The 18940-nt window shown below is 42.1% G+C and overlaps 3 protein-coding genes and 1 long non-coding RNA gene across 4 annotated transcripts; 1 reads left to right on the forward strand and 3 right to left on the reverse strand.

Annotated features, from left to right (window-relative positions):
* The first annotated feature begins 32 nt into the window (after positions 1-32).
* Positions 33-7717, forward strand: osgep (O-sialoglycoprotein endopeptidase). Its single transcript, XM_084345169.1, has 12 exons — positions 33-174; positions 1940-2059; positions 2172-2291; positions 2795-2970; positions 3141-3236; positions 3331-3380; positions 3496-3574; positions 3693-3758; positions 4090-4180; positions 5858-5933; positions 6435-6533; positions 6805-7717. The coding sequence occupies exons 2-12, from the start codon at positions 1945-1947 to the stop codon at positions 6842-6844; spliced, it is 1008 nt and encodes a 335-aa protein (XP_084201295.1). The 5' UTR covers positions 33-174; positions 1940-1944; the 3' UTR covers positions 6845-7717.
* On the reverse strand, positions 7514-12324 carry LOC311252203 (uncharacterized protein). Its single transcript, XM_084345170.1, has 4 exons — positions 12170-12324; positions 9015-9809; positions 8872-8904; positions 7514-8392 (listed from the first exon to the last, which is right to left on the reverse strand). Exons 1-4 carry the CDS (start codon positions 12183-12185, stop codon positions 8343-8345), a joined length of 894 nt encoding a protein of 297 aa, XP_084201296.1. The 5' UTR covers positions 12186-12324; the 3' UTR covers positions 7514-8342.
* LOC311252204 lies at positions 9816-12147 on the reverse strand. Its single transcript, XR_014621501.1, has 3 exons — positions 11707-12147; positions 11264-11323; positions 9816-10396 (listed from the first exon to the last, which is right to left on the reverse strand). It is a non-coding gene; the product is annotated as an uncharacterized lncRNA (long non-coding RNA).
* A 1281-nt stretch (positions 12325-13605) lies between the features above and the next one.
* LOC311252329 (uncharacterized protein) lies at positions 13606-18824 on the reverse strand. The gene is made up of 7 exons (XM_084345407.1): positions 18702-18824; positions 17166-17368; positions 16963-17055; positions 16241-16336; positions 16020-16130; positions 15454-15577; positions 13606-15219 (listed from the first exon to the last, which is right to left on the reverse strand). The coding sequence occupies exons 1-7, from the start codon at positions 18757-18759 to the stop codon at positions 13736-13738; spliced, it is 2169 nt and encodes a 722-aa protein (XP_084201533.1). The 5' UTR covers positions 18760-18824; the 3' UTR covers positions 13606-13735.
* Positions 18825-18940: the final 116 nt, after the last annotated feature.

An 18940-nucleotide genomic window follows, 5' to 3' on the forward strand; every position in this document is an offset into this window, starting at 1 on the left:
ACTATTCACCAGGCCTTTTGCTCAGGCTAACTCCACAGCTGTCAGTGTTTGGGACCCCCGAGCTTCATGGAGTAGCTGAGCTGCAGAAGTTAGCCGAGGCAGTTAAATAATTGCAGTAAAAGTTTAACGACCAGGTGTTTGGGTTAATGTGAACAACCGAAGGGAAGTAAAAAGGTAGTTGCACCTTTTTTGTTATTCAATGCAGCGGTAATACAAGCTAGTTTTACTTGTGACGTATGCTGTCACTGCTAGCATAGCAGCTACACAGGGAGCTTTACTTTGGTTTTTCAAAATATGAACAGTATGTAACGTATAATGTAGCATTATGTGGGTTAGGTATGTATTGTGAAGGTTACTGTATAAAAGGCTAATGTTCTGTCTCCTAGCCTACATGTAGCACTGTCCCTCTGTTCTGAATTTAAATGTCTAATTGTGACAGTTAAATGTTTACATGAATGAATGCAAATGTATTTCGGACATGTGAAAACAAAACAAAAAGCTAAATTAGTTCAACAAATAAGCAAAATAAAATGAAAAGCATGTTACAAGTATATTCCATAACAAGCACTGACATGCCCGAAAAGGAGCAGGAAAAATTATACACTTATTTAAACCTACCTCTTCTCCACAACTCACAATTAATCATAATCAATTTAGTCGCACATCCTATCTAACTCTAAACAATTCAGTATATTATATGTACAATTAATACATCACATATTATATATAAATACATTTACATACACACCCTTATGCATGTATACATGTGTGCTGAACACTTATACATTTACATACCTACAGGCACACACATCTGTACATACAGTACATACACTCAGACACATACAAATATACATACATAGCTTATAATATAATATACATCATATATATACATTGACCATATTTCTATATCTTATTATAAAAGTTCTTACAGCAAATTTATATTTCATAACATATTCATATTCTATCATATTCGACTGGGGTTAGGATAAACTGGAACAGGCATAATGGCCAAAAAGGACATCTCAATCAGCAAAACAACAACAAAAACAACAAATGGAAGCCCATTTCTGACACAAAATATTAATGATCATTAAAACAGAAATAGGTAAATAATTAAAAAGTAACTCTATGAATTTTATAAATTAAAGTGTGTTGACAGGTCTGGGGGAGTGCTACTGCAAAAGTGGGGGAAAAAAGTAGTATAAAGCCTTTTGTGGCTCCAGAGGAAGTTGCATGTTATCTGATAAATTGCCTTCAGTGATGATGTCAGTGACGGCTAAATTGCATTGTGGGTAATGTAAGTGTAAGGTGATATATCTAGTTCTGCTGTATCCATTTTGATTGTTTGTTGTTTAACTGTGCTTAATGAGTCCAACAGTGTTACAGGAGTGCAGCGTTTACCCAGTGAAACACTATGCATAACCTGGTGCCTACATTTCCCACAATGCAATTTAGCCACTGTTTAATGGATTTAGTGTGGACAGCGAATGTCTGACATTGCGTCGCATTGGACACTTGCATACAGTTAGGACAAAGTGACTGCTGTCATGTTTGATTCAGGAAAGTTTAGTTGCCTTCTGCCCATGATGCCCGTCAGTCAGGCCCTTCTTACTCACAGTGGAGCTGGCAATGACTAATACAATGACTAATATTAGACAACATTTAATGTGTAAAATTGGAGCAGTGCCCCTTTAATGTGTCATCATTTTTGCTGACTTTTGACAATCTAGTTTTAATCATGTTACATTTTTTGTGGGGGGTTTTCCTTCATCAGAAATGGGCTTCCAAGAGAGACTGAATAATTAAAGGGCTAATACACTTTGGAACAGATACTGTACTGCTGCATCAATAAGGGTCTTGGCTTCCATGCAGAGACAGAATATATTAATCTTCACTGCATGCTTCACATGCTTTTCTCCTTCTTAAAAATACTTTTTAGCTGCCATGACTATCGTAATTGGATTTGAGGGCAGTGCCAATAAGATCGGCATAGGGATCATCAGGGATGGAGAAGTGCTTTCCAACCCTCGACGGACCTACATTACCCCTCCTGGCCAAGGCAAGTCACATTTCTGCTAAACCACTAATTTCACCTTTGCATCACTGCCGATATATATCAACATATAACAATCTTGAATGCAAAGTCAACAACGTGCTATTTTATCCATCAGGGTTCATGCCAAGTGACACTGCCAGGCACCACCGAGCTGTCGTACTGACCGTCCTCAAGGAGGCGCTGGAGCAGGCAGGGCTGAAGCCTGCAGACATCGACTGTGTGGCATACACCAAAGGTAACACAAGATCCTGGCTCATCACCTTGTGGTAGAAAAAATGTGTTTGATGGAATAAGGATTGTACTTTTATCAGGATTAAACCTAAATGTTGTGATGGTTCAGGATCTGATGAAATGGAGATCATATATATTTACAGTGTATTGATAAAGTCATGATATCTGTTCCTAGACATGTCATGTCATTAACCAGGCAACACTTACATTAGCTGTCTATTATTGATTATTAAATAGGTTTACTGATTGATTTCACCCACAGGGTTTTGGGTAAGGATAAAGAAAGGACATTTTTATCATCTCATATCATTTTATATTTTAAGTGGAAGTTAATTGATACATATGCAGCTTAGTAATCATATGAGTGTCCATAAAACATCTTGACTTGACGTTTATCAGCAGCTGTAAGGCAACAACAAACTGACAGATGTGATGTTCTCCCTCAAACAAGGATATAATGTCTGCTATCACTCCAAAGTGACAGTCTCGCTTGTTCTTCTCCTACAGGTCCTGGTATGGGTGCCCCCTTGGTGACGACGGCTCTGGTGGCTCGTACAGTCGCACAGCTTTGGGGGAAGCCGCTCCTCGGTGTCAACCACTGTATCGGCCACATTGAGATGGGCCGACTTATCACAAAAGCCAACAACCCTACCGTGCTGTATGTTAGTGGAGGGAACACACAGGTTGGTTTCTGTATGTCGGCCTCAGTTTCCTGTGGCACAGAGCCTCCGAACTGCACTTCCTGATGATTAGCTGTCATTAAAAAAGTGTTTGCAGAGCTCTTACATACACTGAGTTATACATGTATTAGGTACAAATGTAATGAGACTTGTCTCCATGTCTACCTGTGCAGGTTATTGCATACTCAGAGCGACGATACAGAATATTCGGGGAGACCATCGACATCGCAGTTGGCAACTGTTTGGACAGGTTTGCTCGAGTTATAAAGGTGTGTAACATTATTGTTCTCATTAGAGCAACTACACAGATGGATGTGATCGATGTGTGTTAAATACTTTGTGTGGAACTGTTTCTCCATTCAGATTTCCAATGACCCCAGTCCAGGTTACAACATAGAGCAGATGGCCAAAAAGTGAGTGACAGCCACAAAGTCTCTTCTCTGGACTGTTTGGAATGTGTTTCATGTTTGTATTTACATGACTGATATTTCTGATACTACTTCACTTTGTTTGTTGTCCTGCTGTTAGAGGGAGTCAGTTTGTGGAGCTGCCATATACAGTAAAAGGAATGGACGTCTCATTTTCTGGGATTTTATCCTACATTGAGGTGAGAGGAACTATTTATCTACTGATACTGATACTCAAGGCTTCAGTTTGATGTCTATAACTACACTATTGTTTTGGTTCATGATCCTAACAGTTGTTTTTTTTCTTTTCTTGCATAGGAAGCTTCTCATAAGATGCTGAGCTCTGGTCAGTGTACACCAGAGGACCTATGTTTCTCCCTGCAGGTACTAAGAACCAGCACTATCAGTTAGGATCTGTTGCTCAGTTAGTTAAGATAAAGATCTATAGAACCATTTGTAGAGGCCATCTTGGCCTTAAATTAAAGCCTAATTCAAACTATAAAGGGGTACAACATGTTTGTTTTGTCTATAAAATGTCAGAAAATAGTTTTAAAATATTCCCTTAGTCCAATTCTTCATCTCTTTAGATGATCACTGTTGTGACTGACCAACAGTCCAAAACCCAAAGTTGGTCTGTTAACTATCATGTATTCCAAAGAAAAGGATTGATTAACTTATCGATTTATTAGCTCATGAACTCATGGTCTGTTTGCAGGAGACCTTGTTCTCCATGCTGGTGGAGATCACAGAGAGGGCCATGGCTCACTGCGGCTCCCAAGAGGTCCTCATCGTCGGGGGTGTTGGCTGTAAGTATATCAGAGATGGATGCGTTCAGGAAACATCCAGTCTATAACCCTGATTTGTTTGGACGCTGTGTGAAACATAAATAAAAACAGAATACAATCATTTGAAAGCCTGTTGCAACCTATATTTAACTGAAAACAGTCCAAAAGACGACATTTAATGTTCAAACTGGTAAACTATATTTCCTGTAAATATACACTAATTCTGAATTTGATAACAGAAAAAATGTCCCAAAAAAGTCGGGACAGGGGAGTGTTTATTACTGTAACACTAATTGGTGAATTTTTGGAAGTTAAACTCTTTTCCAAACTTGATACACGACTCAACAGTCTTGGGTCTCCGTTGTTGTATTTTGTGCTTCCTACTGTTCTACATTTTCAATGGGGGACAGTTGTTGACTGCAGGCAGGCCCGTCTTGTACCCGCCTTCACAGATGTGCAAGTTATGGTCCATCGGAACTAACACACCCACGTACCATCACAGATGCTGGTTTTGAACTTTGCGCTGGAAACAATCCGGATGTTCCTTTTTACTCTTTAGCTGGAGGACACAATGACCATGATTTCCAAAAACAACTTCAGACTCTTTAGACCACAGCACACTTTTATACTTTTCAGCAGTCCATCTCAGATGAGCTTAGGGCAAGAGTCTTAACTTGAGTGTATGTTTAAAAGGTTATCAGTTTGAACATTGAACATCTTTTGTTTCTGCTGTGTTCAATTAAACACTGTCAAAAATGATCAGGCAGGATCATTGCTCTCAGCTTTTTTTTAAATTTTTTTAATTTATGGACTCTACTGTTCTTTGTGCTTCTGCGTCATTTTCTATGTGTTTTTCATCATCCATTGCCCAATGTCCAGATATTTCGAGTAACTACAGTACAGTACTACAGTAACAATGTCACAGGAACCTGGAATATCAACACTAAGTGTCCTGAAGCGTGAGAGAGTGAGGTTTACTTTCTAGAGCTGCCATTTTACAAGTTTATCAGTCAACAGAGGAGATTGTGTGCACTGTCTTCCCCCACTATTGCATTGTACACTGTTTTAACAGTTGTGCAATGGATTGGAATCACAAAGTCAGTCTAAAGGCTGTTTTTGCATTGGAAGGAACAAGCTACCCACTTTAGTTCTGTAAAAAAGACTTCCCGTCAGAACACAAATATTGTCATTCCTGGATGTGATAATCACCAGACTGCCAGAGAAGCTGTCGTGTTAGCAGAGCAGCAGCCACACAAAAGATTCCTTTCAGCTTTCTTAGACGAAATTTAAAAAACAAGAGTTTACATTGTTCTCGAAATGAAAAAATATCATTTTACCAGGCATGACATGAACTAAAAAAAAATACATACATTTCAATTCTAGTTTTTGACTACATGCTCCGATCAACCCTAACTGTTCTTTTCCTTCTCTTCCTACATTTGTCTCCTTTATGATTATCAAAAGTTCATGAGACTAAGAAGCATCAGACCCACAATGAAGTGATGTTATTCTACTGCTTGTTTTTAATTAACTTTACTGTGTCACATTGACTTTGATTACAAGATGCTCAGTAATTCATGAAGTTTCATTCTATCATTTCTGAACTAAGAGAACAAGTCCTGATTATCAGAAGATGTGACCTGTCCTTGTCTGAGTCCTGTATCCTGTAGAGAACATGTCCTCTGGTTTCCTCCGCAGGTAACATGCGTCTGCAGGAGATGATGGGGGTGATGTGTAAGGAGAGAGGAGCCAAGCTGTTTGCCACGGATGAACGGTAAACCAGTCGCTCCACGCTCACTGACATTACAATTACAATGGATCCAGAACGCAAACACAAATCAGTACAGAAACACCCACCCCACCCACCAACAGACCTTCTATAGTGTGGGTGTCCCATGATCGTGTAAATGTTGTTTTAGAGGCATTTCCAGTCTGACAAGTAAAATTCGCCGTATCATCTTAATTTAGGGGATAATTATTTCAATACATGTTATGTTTTAGATGTTCTTTTCATGCGTTTCATTAAAATACATTAAGTTGAGAAAATTCATGGGAATGATCAGCTTTTATTGCTTGTTTTAAAAAAGGGAAATTATCACATTTTTCTTTTTAGAACACTTAGGAATAATGTATGAGTGGTGGTAAAGGGGCTGAACATGCACAAAGGTCATTTTAAAAAAAGTAGCCATATTATTTGAGAGGCTTCAGTAGAAAAAAGTCCATATTAAGACGTTGTGTTCCAGGTTCAGTCTGGTTAACAGTGTTCACTCCACAGATTCTGCATAGACAACGGAGCAATGATCGCTCAAGCCGGCTGGGAGATGTTTAGGTCCGGTCAGGTGACGGAGCTGGAGGACTCGTGGATTACACAAAGGTAGACTTCACCTCACTTGTTCTTTACATTCTGCTATCATTGAAAATCCAAACTGGCTGTTTATTTAATGATGAAGCACGTTGGTCCACAAAGTTGGATCCAAGGTGCTTTCATGGTCACCCTGCTAAAAGATGTTACTGTTAATCATTAAACAGACTTCACCAATGTGCCTGTGGTATATTTGTATTTAAAAAAAAGTTTCCAGAATGTAGAAGACACATGAATATTGCTTCCTTATGTGTCGATGCTGACATGAATATTTCTGTTTTAGGTACAGAACAGATGAGGTGGAGGTGACGTGGAGAGACTGACTAATGGACTGAGCAACATCTTGGTGCTACAGATGTTGTTGCAGCAGGTCTGTTATGGCAGCTGGTGTAGAACTTTTCTATCGACGTCTGAAGGGACACTTCAACTCTGGGAAAAATAACTATTGTGCTCTCAAGAGAGTCAGACTTTCTTTTGAGAAGTTTTTCTGTCTTCCCTGCATTACAGTTTAGTTGCACAAATCATCTACAATCTTTGGTGGCTGCAAATACTGCAGCAGCGAGGGTACTGTATACCCAGATGATCACATTTTGGAGACTCTTGCTACCAGTTTAGGTTTCTGGTGAACTATTGACCTCGACACAATTCTGGTCAGAGGAAAGAAAATCTGCAAGGTTGCGCGTTTGATGCTGAGATCAGCTCTGCCTGGGCTGCTGCTGATAAGGAATCACTTTTGTTGTTCCTCTACTTCTACATTTAAACCTTATAAATGCAGCGTTTCCCTATAAAAACCTCTGAGGCTATCATTTGGTAGCAAAGATTTACAGCTTATGTTGGGTTGTAAATAGCTTGTCAGTTATTATGCACTTGTAATTGTCGAGGGAAACATTAACAGAAACATGTGATTTTTCCACTGTCGGTGTGTACAGCAGTGAATGCGAACTGATAATAAAAAAATAAATGAATAAAAAAAAATAAAAAAAAGGACAAGCTGGAACTTATCAAGTTTATTCATTTTTATTAAGCAATACTGTTTCACTTACATTCCTCCTCTTTCTCCAGTGTAATTTTTTTTATTCAATAAATTTTCTTTTCAAAAATCAACATACCGAACATGGTGAGATCCCTTATGGATTCATGAGTAACATTCACCCGATTAGGGAACCAAATAAAAACAAAAAAAAAAAAAAAAAAAAGGAACACAGCATTAAGATGTGACGGGTGAACTCTACTGTGCCTTTGACTACACCCCTCTGTAAACTGAAGACACAGATACACAAGTCCTCTGCATACATTAACCATAAAAACTCAAGCAGGTACAAGACAGACATTCTGTTTGCAATGGAGAAGGGGGAAATAAATCACTCTGGTGAGGGTTTCTCGCACACAGGGATTGGTCACAACAGATTTTCTAGAACAAAGTGCTTGATTGACCGCTCGCTTTACAGAGGACACAGAAAAGTTTGATAAAACTGCAGCTTTCAAAAAGGGGGGGAAATTAAATTACAGCTCCTCAGATTGTTTAAAACAAACAAAAAAGACCAGCTCTACACATACAAGCTAAAATGGTAATGAGAGGCGATGAAAACAGGTCTGATTAATTAAGGCAGGCTTTCTGTAAGGCGTTAAAAAAGTCCATTGCTGTAAGATCTCAAAGGAGTTAGTCCAAAGTGTCTCAGTGTGGCTTTGCGTGAAGACATCATCCTGAGTGCAGTGTGTGTGTGAACGGGACTCAAAAATGTGTCCGTCTTTACATGTTTTCATGTGCATGTAGGTGTGTGTTGTGTATGTGTTTATATATGCTTTGGGTTTGTCACACTGCTAGGCTGGGTGATCCTGGGTCTCCTTGTACCAGACAACCTTTTTTGGAACTGCAAAACAAAACAAATTAATGTCAGTGGGACATGTCTGAAGCAAAAATACATGACAATACACATGTCAGATAAATCAATAAGGACTGCCGGTCACACCACTCTTCACAATAAGCTTGTAACATTGATTGTTTACATCTTCTAACTTTAAGTCGATTAGCTGCATTTACTACACAATGATTAATGATTTGTACCATGTTACACACCTACTTCATAAAGTTGGTATTTCACCCTTAGACATAGTTGTAGTGAACAACTAAAGAACCTAAACTTAACTTATAATGACTCTCCGGACTTCATTCTCAAAAAGCACAACTAACAGTTTCGGTGGTTCCCTAAATAGACATGACTAAACAATGTTAAAACATGTTGTGGTTCACACTTCTAGGGCTGTTCTTTCACAACAATAAGATGCAAAGGGTTTGTTCCGGGTAAGTGGCGTGACAGCTCTGACTGGTTTACTCTTGGAGTCAACCTACCTTTTTTCTGTTTGTTGCAGATGACATTCCATTCTGAAGAGAGAAAACGAGAGACACAATGTTAGAGGTGAAACACAAATAATAAAAACAATCAAACAGAAGAAAAGTGGCAGGTTATTCTCAAAGCTCCTCTTAGCGCTCACCTCTACTGTGATAGTTCAAAGCTTCCACTAGATGGCGACAACTAAGCAGCAGCTTCCCGTTGCTCTCGTCCACCTCTGGGCGTGCGGTGGGGATGGCGGAGGTAGCGACTGGAGTAGGCGTTTCTTCGGGGGGCTGGCCTGTTAGAACTGTGTCGATCTGTGGGTCTGCTGTCTGTTCGGCGTCTGTGGGCTGAGGGGGGAGGGCGTTGGCAGCGGGGCGAGTGCTGGAGCCCTCTGTGACCGGCCTCGCCTCGCTGATGAAACTGAGACCCCACTGGTTCTGTAGCAGCACGCCGATGGCGGGGCGGTCTTCCTCCAGCGTCCCCGTTGCTGCCCCCGCCTTCACCTTGGAGGCGTAGCTGACGGCGGGCTGCAGCTTGGCGGGGCTGTCCTGCACCGGGAAGGCAGGCGGGGGCTTGAGCAGTGACAGACTGTCCTCCACCCACCTCTCCTTTTGGTTAACCTTTTGGGGCCGCTCGCCTGCTCGGCTGACCCCCTTCTGACTTTCCCTGCGGAGGCTGCGGCCTTTGTGCTGCTGGCCCTTGCGTTCTTTTTCCCTGCGAAAGCTGAAGGTGTGTGTGTGGCCGGGTCCGATCAGGTCGCCTTCAGGTGAAAGCTGTCGGGGCTGTTGCTCACCAGAGATGCAACCTCCACCCCCACCGCCTCCACAGTTGCCTGAGCCAGGAGACAGACGGCGGTTGCGAATATGTGGCTCTGAGTTGGTGGCTGAAACAAGGACTGCTGGGTCACACAGGGTATCGGACTCGCACACAGTGTTACTGGCTTCCCATGTACCTGAAAGGGAGAAGAGGACAAGTCCATTACATATCTGCTGTTGTTGCATGCCGTTTCAATATACTTGTATCTTAGCGTCATATGAAACAATCAGAATCGGAGAACATTTGGGCTAAGCCTAATAACATATCACTGTCCTGCTCTTATTTAACAACATTCATTTGTGTCACAAACGTAGTGATGAACACACTATTAACTCTTTTACACTGGAAAAACCCCCCACTAACATCTGGCTTGTATCTTCAGTAGAAAAGGGTACTATCAGAATTAATTCCCAAGTTTAATGGCTCTAGAGTAATCGGGAGGTATTTTTAGCCCCTCCAGCTCTGACTGGCTGTGATGGAAACATGACATCCCCATGGATGTGGTAATTTTCACCCCCTTTCTGGTGCAATGCTCTGACTTGTGTTGAAGTTCTGGGATGTTGGAGCATAAATACAGCTGCCTCTGTTCAAGCAGTGCTCGAACATTGTTCAGTCAGTGTTGTGTTTAAAAGAGACTGAAGTGAAAGATATTACAAAACCACTAACCACCTTAACACTTGTCTCCGTGCTGCCTTTTTACTGTTCCGTTTTCCAGTATGTCATCTACTGGCAATGGGAAAAATGTCAATCGCATATTTTGAGCTTGTTCACATATTGTTTTTAAAAAAAACCTGTGTATGTGTGCTAATTCTGGTGTAAAAGTGGTTTGTGTCTCAGAGTAGGTGCTTCATGCGGCACTGGTTTATAAATGATCTTTGAGCTTGGCTGTTTCATATAAGCAAACATCAGCAGCAGACACACTTTCACATGACTTCACCGGGCTAGGTTAGTTCAGTACAACAGTTGCCTGCTGCTGAATATTTGCCAAGCTGTGCAGAAAAGAACAGAATGACCCAACGATAAATTAAGAGGATGGAACAGCTCGAGGAAAACATCTCATCTGGAGTATGTTCTGTTGACAGCAGAAACATTACAAAATGCAAAGCTCAAAATGCCTGGTGAGTGTGCGGACATCTGTATTGCTGAATCATGTAGTTGATCAATCAGTCAATTAATAGACAAATCATCTGCAACGACTTCTATAGACCACTTCACTATCTATCTTACGGGTGAACTCATTTAATTAAGAATATTTAGTTAGTCCCAGTTTCTCAGATGTGACAATCTACTAACTTTCCCTCATTTATGTCGTTGTAAATTTAAAATGTGGGGCTTGAGCTGTTGATTGCATCAAAGAAGCAAAATTAAAACTTTGCCTCTGGCTCTCCCCAACTTCCCAACTTGGGGATTTCAAACTATTTTCTGCCATTTTAGAGACTAAATGATCAATAACAAAAGAAAATCTGATTTTTTAATGGTGTAAATAACAAGAATAAATTCACGTTGTCTTAATATTTAAGGAAATTGTATAATTACAGGAATAACACAATAAATCTTACTGGCTATAGCCTGTCACAGCTTACATATCACCTTTACTGGTCTGGTATCAGTGTTGCACAACAATCTGTCACTCAGTCATTCTTGATGGCACTGTGACAAAAGAATGGTTGGTTAAATAACTTGTTTTAGTTCTAGTAGATCCATTTTCTGTCCACATGGCATAAGTCGGGCAGATGAAGTCATTATTGCTCATTGTCTTTAAAAAGGCAGGTAATTGGAAATGCCGCCTCGGTGATCAGGACGAAACTCACAACAGGTGACTTGTAGGCTTCAAGAACTTGAATGGCCACAAAACGAGGAGTAAAACTCCATATGATTAAAGAATGAACACACTCGGCCTGAGCAGTGTGCCCGCTCGTCAGCGCCACATTTTAAGAAGACGGCTGAGGCGACGTTAGTGTACTAAATCAAGAGAGTCCGTCTGAAGTACCATGACAGAAATTTCGACAAACTAGCTGACTGTACAAACTCACCAAGTTCTTACAAAAGGAGCAACTTGACTGCTTTGTTAGCGTCTCTTCGGAAACAACAACATGTTCAGATTCGTGTGAGTGGTGCTGGCAGCTAACAGGACCGCAAAAAGCTACGAGCCAGCACCGGTGTTAGCAAACTTTGATTAGCAGCGTCATGGTGCGGCGAGTAAAACTCGACGGTTTCATCCAACTGTCATTACAACATGAAGCATTCAATTCAAATATAGCTCAAACACAAAAGCTGTCGTCGAGGGGATGGCTTTATTTCGCACCTTATCATGAAAATAACAGCTAGCTAGCATGTTAGCCGAAGTTAAGTTTCGTAACCCCCCATTCAAAGCGGCGAGCAGGCTGCTGTCGATACCGCTAGCACAGTTGCTAACACCGTCGGCAAGACAACAAAATAACACCGATGAAAGTGAGGAATTTCGGTCCCGTGAGTCAAAAAGTTGTACAAACTTACCTGTTTTGATATGCATGTCTTTTAGTTCAATGTGTCGCGGGAGCTAAACCGTTTAGTAACTTTTGTTTACAACGTTAAGATAACGACGGTTCGCTGGATGAGTCTTGTGTGGCCACCCGGAAGCGACACGAGAATGTGGGTGGGACAGGAAGTCCCTGTAGATAAGCGGTCCGGCGGGAAACTTGGAGGGAATTTTAATATTCAACCCTCGCTATAATTATAACCCATGTGATAACCACGTGGTAACAGTGATGAAGGGATTTTTTCTGTTAAGAGTTAGATTATCTCTTGTGACCGCTTTTGTCCTTTATCGATATCTAAAATATAATTAAATGCTGTAAATGATTACTAGAATGAATGTTTTCCTCTGTTTCCTTGGTACATGGCTTAAAAGTTGGACAATTGTCCTACATTCAGACACAACCTGTGTTTACATGACTGACACCAGCAATCATCAGATAATCTAATTTCCTGAAACAAAAGTTCAGGAGACAATCTGCTCTAAATAGTGCTGTAATTACAGCCTCAGGTCAACAACAGTTTCGTGTTCTTCAGCCTTGAGTGGGTTAAACACATTCAGCTCTTGTACCTCGTTCCTTTCATTGTTTTCCTGAGTGTCACACCCTAATTATCTTTAATCAGGTAACACAGAAACCTGTAATCAGTCACACAGTGGAAAGGAAGCATAGCAAGCCTGACCCTCTAATGACCCTGTATGACAAGTTATCCAACACAACACAGATCAATGAGCAAGACTCACCTTTGATACCCAAGCATTCCTCCTCCAATGCCACATGTTGATCAGTGGTGCCATCTTTAAAATCTTTGGCCTTCTCTCTCTTCAGCACAGAATTGTGTGCTTCCTCTCCACTGTTCGCCCTTTTTCATAGCTGTATGTCTGATCATTTGCATTTTACTTCATTTGTATTTTTCGTCTCTAAACCAAAAGCTTCACTTTATGCCTCTTGCTTCTTTACTCTCATCAATTCCAAAAATCATCATTATCTTTGGTTCCTCTGTGGACAGTTTGGCCTTGTTTCGGGTCTTCTTCCTTCCTGGAGCTCCTGTTGACCTTTATTCTCTGCTCTGTTCTGCCCTTTGTCTTTGTTTGGCTTTATCACTTTATCCCAAACACTAATCTCCTGCCACTGTCTTCCAGATTCTCCACCTCCGCTTTGCTCTTTGATCATTCACCTTTTGGGATGTATTTACTAAATGTTATCTGCCAAAATAAACTTAATTCTAGGATTGTTTCAAAGGCATCATCAACATCCTCTAGACCTGCCTGTTTAGCTTTGCAACCCACATTTCAGAAGTAATGTAACTTACAGAGACTGAAAGAAAGAGAGATTCTGAAAGTCACTTAAAAAGAGCATCTACAAGTAGCAAAACATTATCATTCCTGTGTTCACCAAACCAGACACAACAATATTTAAAATAGTTTTTTAATGAAAGGAGCATCACAACAATAAAAAAAAAAAACGAAACTATCCCATTGATAAAAGAACGTTTTTATTTTTTAAGATAAAGCAACAAAAACCGTCTTCCACATCGTCAGCTGTCAGCTCAAAGACTAAATGATTCTACAACGATGCCCTTCTCTATGTGTGTGCGGGCGTGTCTCTTCAGTCTCGTGGACGTAGAGAAACTCTTCTTACAGAGCAGGCAGCTGTGGGGCTTCTCCCCGGTGTGTGTCCGGACGTGCATGTTGAGGTCAGAGGAGCACCTGAACCTCCTCTCACAGTAGGAGCAGGGATATGGTCTTTCTCCTGTGTGGATCCGCTTGTGGAGGAGCAGCTCACCAGAGGTGAGGAAGGTCTTCCTGCACTGGGAGCACTGGTGGGGCCGTTCCCCCGTGTGTGTCAGGTTGTGCCGGACGAGCGAGGTCGACTTGGCGAACCTCTTCCCGCACTGGCCGCATGCAAATGGACGCTCTCCTGTGTGTGTGTTGAGGTGCTCGCTCTGAGCTCGTTTGGTCTTAAAGCTCTTGGGGCACTGTGGGCAGCTGAACGGCCTCAGGTTACTGTGGCTGCGCTCGTGTCTCACCAGCTCTCCGTGTGTGAGGAATGTCTTCTCGCAGGTGGTGCACAGGTACGGCCTCTCGCCTGTGTGGATCCGTTCGTGGCGGGTGAGGCTGGCCAGCTGGGTGAAGCTCTTGTCGCAGTAGGAGCACTGGAAGGGACGCTGGCCGTTGTGAGTCAGCAGGTGCCTGTTGAGGATCTGGAGCTGCGTGAAGCTCTTCCCACACTCGGTGCAGGGGTACGGACGCTCCCTGGTGTGGATCTGCTGGTGCTTATTCAGAAGCCACACGTGCGTGAAGCTTTTCCCACACTCGCATGCAAATGGCCGCTCGCCGGTGTGTTTCATCTGGTGTCTCTTGAGGTCCGATGCTCGGCTGTAGATCTTCTCACACAGGGAACATTTGTACTGACGCCTCACTACGTGTCTCTGCCTGTGCCTGAGCCGCTCCAGGATGCTGCCGAAGCTCTCGCCACATTTCTGACATTTAAACCGAGCGCCCCCTTTCTGTGATGTCTCCTCTACTACTACGACCTCTTGTGTGAACTCAATGGGAGGGTCGCAAGTCTGGCCGCATGCGGTTCTTTCATAATGCAGCTTGAGCAGCCCCATCTGCGTGAACCGTTTGCCACACTGGGAGCAGAGGAAGGGCCGCTCTCCGGTGTGAATGCGCTGATGTCTGGTCAGGTCCCAGGAGTTTTTGAAGCCCTTCTGACATTCATCGCAGGTGTACGGGCGCTCCCCCGTGTGTGTCCGCAGGTGACGAGTCAAGTCTGAGGCGCGTGTGAAAGACTTGCCACACTCCTGGCACATGTTGGGGACAGGCCTGTCGTGGATGGGGAAAGGCTTTGGGAACTCGGGACGCTCGATCTTCTTCTCGGGGGCCCTAGGTGTCTCTGTGGCCCTCTGGAATCTGCTGTACTGCTCAGGGTGACTGTGCTCCATGTGCTGCAGCAGGTAGGACTCCTGCATGTGGAAGAACGGACACTCGGAGCAGGCAAAGACCTGGGTGGACATCTCCACGGTGGTAGCTATGGATACACAGAAAATACCAGTTGCTGTTTTACGTTTCAGTCAAATATAGCGAAGTGTTTGCATGCAGCATCGCGGGGTTCAGATGGCAGGTTGAGGTTGTGGTTTTTGGCCTACATTTGAAAACACGTGTCCGCACTAGCCATTTTTATAAAGACCTCCATCAACACAAAAAACACCTCTCAGTAGATGAGAGGAAGGGCTCACAGGAATGACCGACGCATCTGGTTTACCTTGTGTTCCGAGGTTCTCAAGGGATTTGTGGTGCTGCAGGAGAGACCTCAGGTCGTCTGGACTGGAGAGTGCTTGCCAGCATTCCCTCAGCACAGAGGGGGCAGAGGTCAGCCAGGAAACCGTCTGTTTATGGACAAAAGCTGACGTGTCAGCAAGAACGGGGTGCTTCTTGCTCAAAGTGATCAGGCACTTACTTCAGACAACATTCCACTACTACTCCTCCTCAAGATGATAATCATCTGCACTGAAGCTATTAGTGACTACAGCCCAACCAAGATGGTTAGGTCAGTAAAGGATTCTTCATTTTTCATGATGATGAAAACCTTTAAATTCAATTTATTAGAGCCTTTTTGCAAAGCACAGCACTCAAAAACACATCAAATGTTCTTTAATTCTTAAAAATCTGTTTTTACTTAACATCAGAAATAAAGAGGTTGGAAGGAAAAAAGCTAGATGAGCTTTTAAAATTAAATTAATTTAGTTATACTGTTATGTCTTAGTCCACCAAATACCGTCTTTAAGCGGTATAAAGTAGCGACTGCTGCAGTGTGATGTCATTTCCTACCTGACTGAGGTCTGGTACTGGCAGGAGTTTCTCCAGTTTAGAGAGAAACTCCGACACAAGGAGCTGCATGTCGGTGTCGTAGCTGGAACCGTATTCTGTGGGAAAAACCTCCTGAGAAGCACAAAGTTCACAGCTAATCAAAAAGCCAAATGTGACAGGGTGACGGTACAAACAACATATTAGACTCTTTAGATGGACAGTTACATGTGCAGTTGCCTTGCCTGATAAAAATGCTCCCTCTCTGCCGGGTCCTTCAGCAGTGTTTGGATGAGTTCCACGAAAATGGCCTCCTCAGCATCCACCTCTGCATCTCCGCTCTGAAAGACACTATCACTGTAACTGAGACCATCTCCCAACAACACTTGTAGGGCTGCAACTATTATTATTATTATTATTTTATTTAAAAGGTGCACTCTGTAAATTTGTGTTGTAACAGCTTTGGTTAGATGGTCCTATATTCTTCAGCTGTAGGACATCTACGTGGACAATATACTATCTTTGTTCTCACCGCACCATAAATCTAAATACACGCCTGTTTTGCTCTAATGTTTACAAATGTGAACATATGGCTTTCAAGTACATATAAAACTTACGTCAGCTCTTGCAAAGATTGTTTAAAGGCCTGTAAAAAAAGTTGCATGGTGTGTTTTTAATTTGTCAACTATTTTCTCAATTAATCGCTAAGTTGATCTATAAAATGTAAGAAAATGGTGAAAGATAATGATCAGTGTAATGATCAAAGGCGACGCCCTCAATGTCCACAACCCAAAGATACTCAATTTACTGTCAAAAAAGAGTAAAGATACCAGAAAATATCCACATGTGGGAGCTGGAATCAGAGAATTAAGACTATTTTTCTTAAAAGAATACTCTAACAGATACATTGATCTGGAATTTCTGGGAATTGCAATAATTTGAATGTGAAAACACTGGTGTTACTTACTCCTGTGTGTCCTGGGGGGCGGATTCGTGTCAGGTGAGGCTGTATGGTCGACATGTTGGCTGTTTCCTCATTTTTGCACAACTCAAGAATAATCTGAAGATGCAGACAGAAGAGAGAGGTTTCCCTATAGCAAGATCTTGGCTGAACTGTCCTTAACCCATGAAGTTTTGTAACTTGATCTCACATGCAACCCACTGACTCACTTTCGCTCTCAGTCTGAGAAGCAGTCTGCCCCGTTGCTTTGGGCTGAGCAGGTCTGGAACCGTTGCTGTCACCAGCGTCACAAACTCATCGAGCTTTTCATAATCGAGAACTTCTCTCCGCTGAGCCACCTGCCACATCGCTGCAGAGAGCAGCCGCAGAGGAGGGATCAGCAGCCTCAATGATGACAGCGGCAGGAATATATCTGCACAGACATGGACACATGAACAAGAGTCTTCTCATTACGTGGCAATGTTGCGTTTTTTATTATAACGTAGCAACGGAAACCTAACCTGTAGTTTATACACACAAGTGTTTATACTCAGATGTAGTGAGCAAAGATGGTTGATTTAATATATTCCACAGCTCTGATAAGATTTGTTGTGTGAAACCCAAAGACTCTTTCCCTCCTCTCCAAACACTTGCAGAACATGTACTGCAAATGCCACTCATGTTGTCTTCTTCTGAACTTGTAAAAGATCTCCACACCAGCGACAGCATGTGAGGCTCTCATCTACATCACCTGGCTCTACAGGTGCGAGGGTTCGACATCGTGAGCGAGACATCAGTGTTTATGTTGTTCTCCTTCACTGTGTTTATTGGCATCTCACAAACCAACTTTAAAGGTGCAGACCACCCAATACTGTGTGTAAATGCTGCACTTATTAAGGCAACAAAAGCAACTTGGCTTTGTATTATTGGCTCCATTCATCGGCTATCATTTCATGATCTGCAGATAACCGATAATTCATCAGTCCGATTTATATCGAGCATCCCTAATAATTGGTCAAACCCTATGTGCATTTTCTTATAAACTCAACATTACCTTGTACACAGGGTCTGTTGTGACTATTAGGATGAACACTAAGTGTCAATCTAGTTTACAACATGCAAATTACAAAACAAAGAGAATTGATGATTTGTTGGTAGAAGGCTGTTTTTACATTACAGCTAAAACTGAGGTTCATAGCACAGTTGAAAAGTGATCAGATTAAAAACACGTTTTAAATCTAAATCTAAGTGTTGAAAATGATTGTGAAGATATATGACAGCTCTCTTCCCAGCCATGTTTTGTGTTTATGTTTACAAGCCCCTTGCATTTCATTGCGTTTAGTTTTTCTAGATTAATAACAGTGTATCTGACTGTTTCAACACTGTACAGGTCGTATGTGATGTACTGCACCAAGAGTTTCCTCTCACACATCATGAGCTGACAGCAACAACTGTTATCATTAAGTTGTTTTTAGCTCAGTTAGCTACTGCAAATAGCTTTAACAGTGGGAAGTGTGACTGGTTTACACCCTGTCCCACTCACAAGGGGAACTAAATCCTTCCATTCACTCAAGAACAATGTTGACGTTCCTAAATATGGTAAATGTCGCCTCCATTTCACGTTTTGCTGTGTTTACGTCAGGTAAAGTTAGCTACTAGCTACCACTGCTGTTAGCCGGGGCTACAAACTAACGACACTATACAAGGCAGCTAACTAGCTCGCTGTTAGCTGCGACCGAATTATTTAACGCTCCAATAAAACCGACCTGTGTTTTCCACTTGGTAGGCACTGCCAACCGTTTCCATGACTGAGGCAATAAACATTCACTTTGAAAAGTCACTTAAAAAACCAGAAGGCTGCAGGGCATTGCTTTTTAGCCTGCTTCTTCTTCTTTTGATTACACTTACGGCACACTAGACGCAGCAGATACTCACTGCTGCCCTCTACGGGCCACTTGTAGAACTTCATTGAATTATTTATAATAAATCCAGTTACATCATTTAA

The sequence above is a fragment of the Pagrus pagrus genome, assembly GCF_965226575.1.
Source record: "Pagrus pagrus genome assembly, chromosome: 23".
Lineage (NCBI taxonomy): Eukaryota > Metazoa > Chordata > Actinopteri > Spariformes > Sparidae > Pagrus > Pagrus pagrus.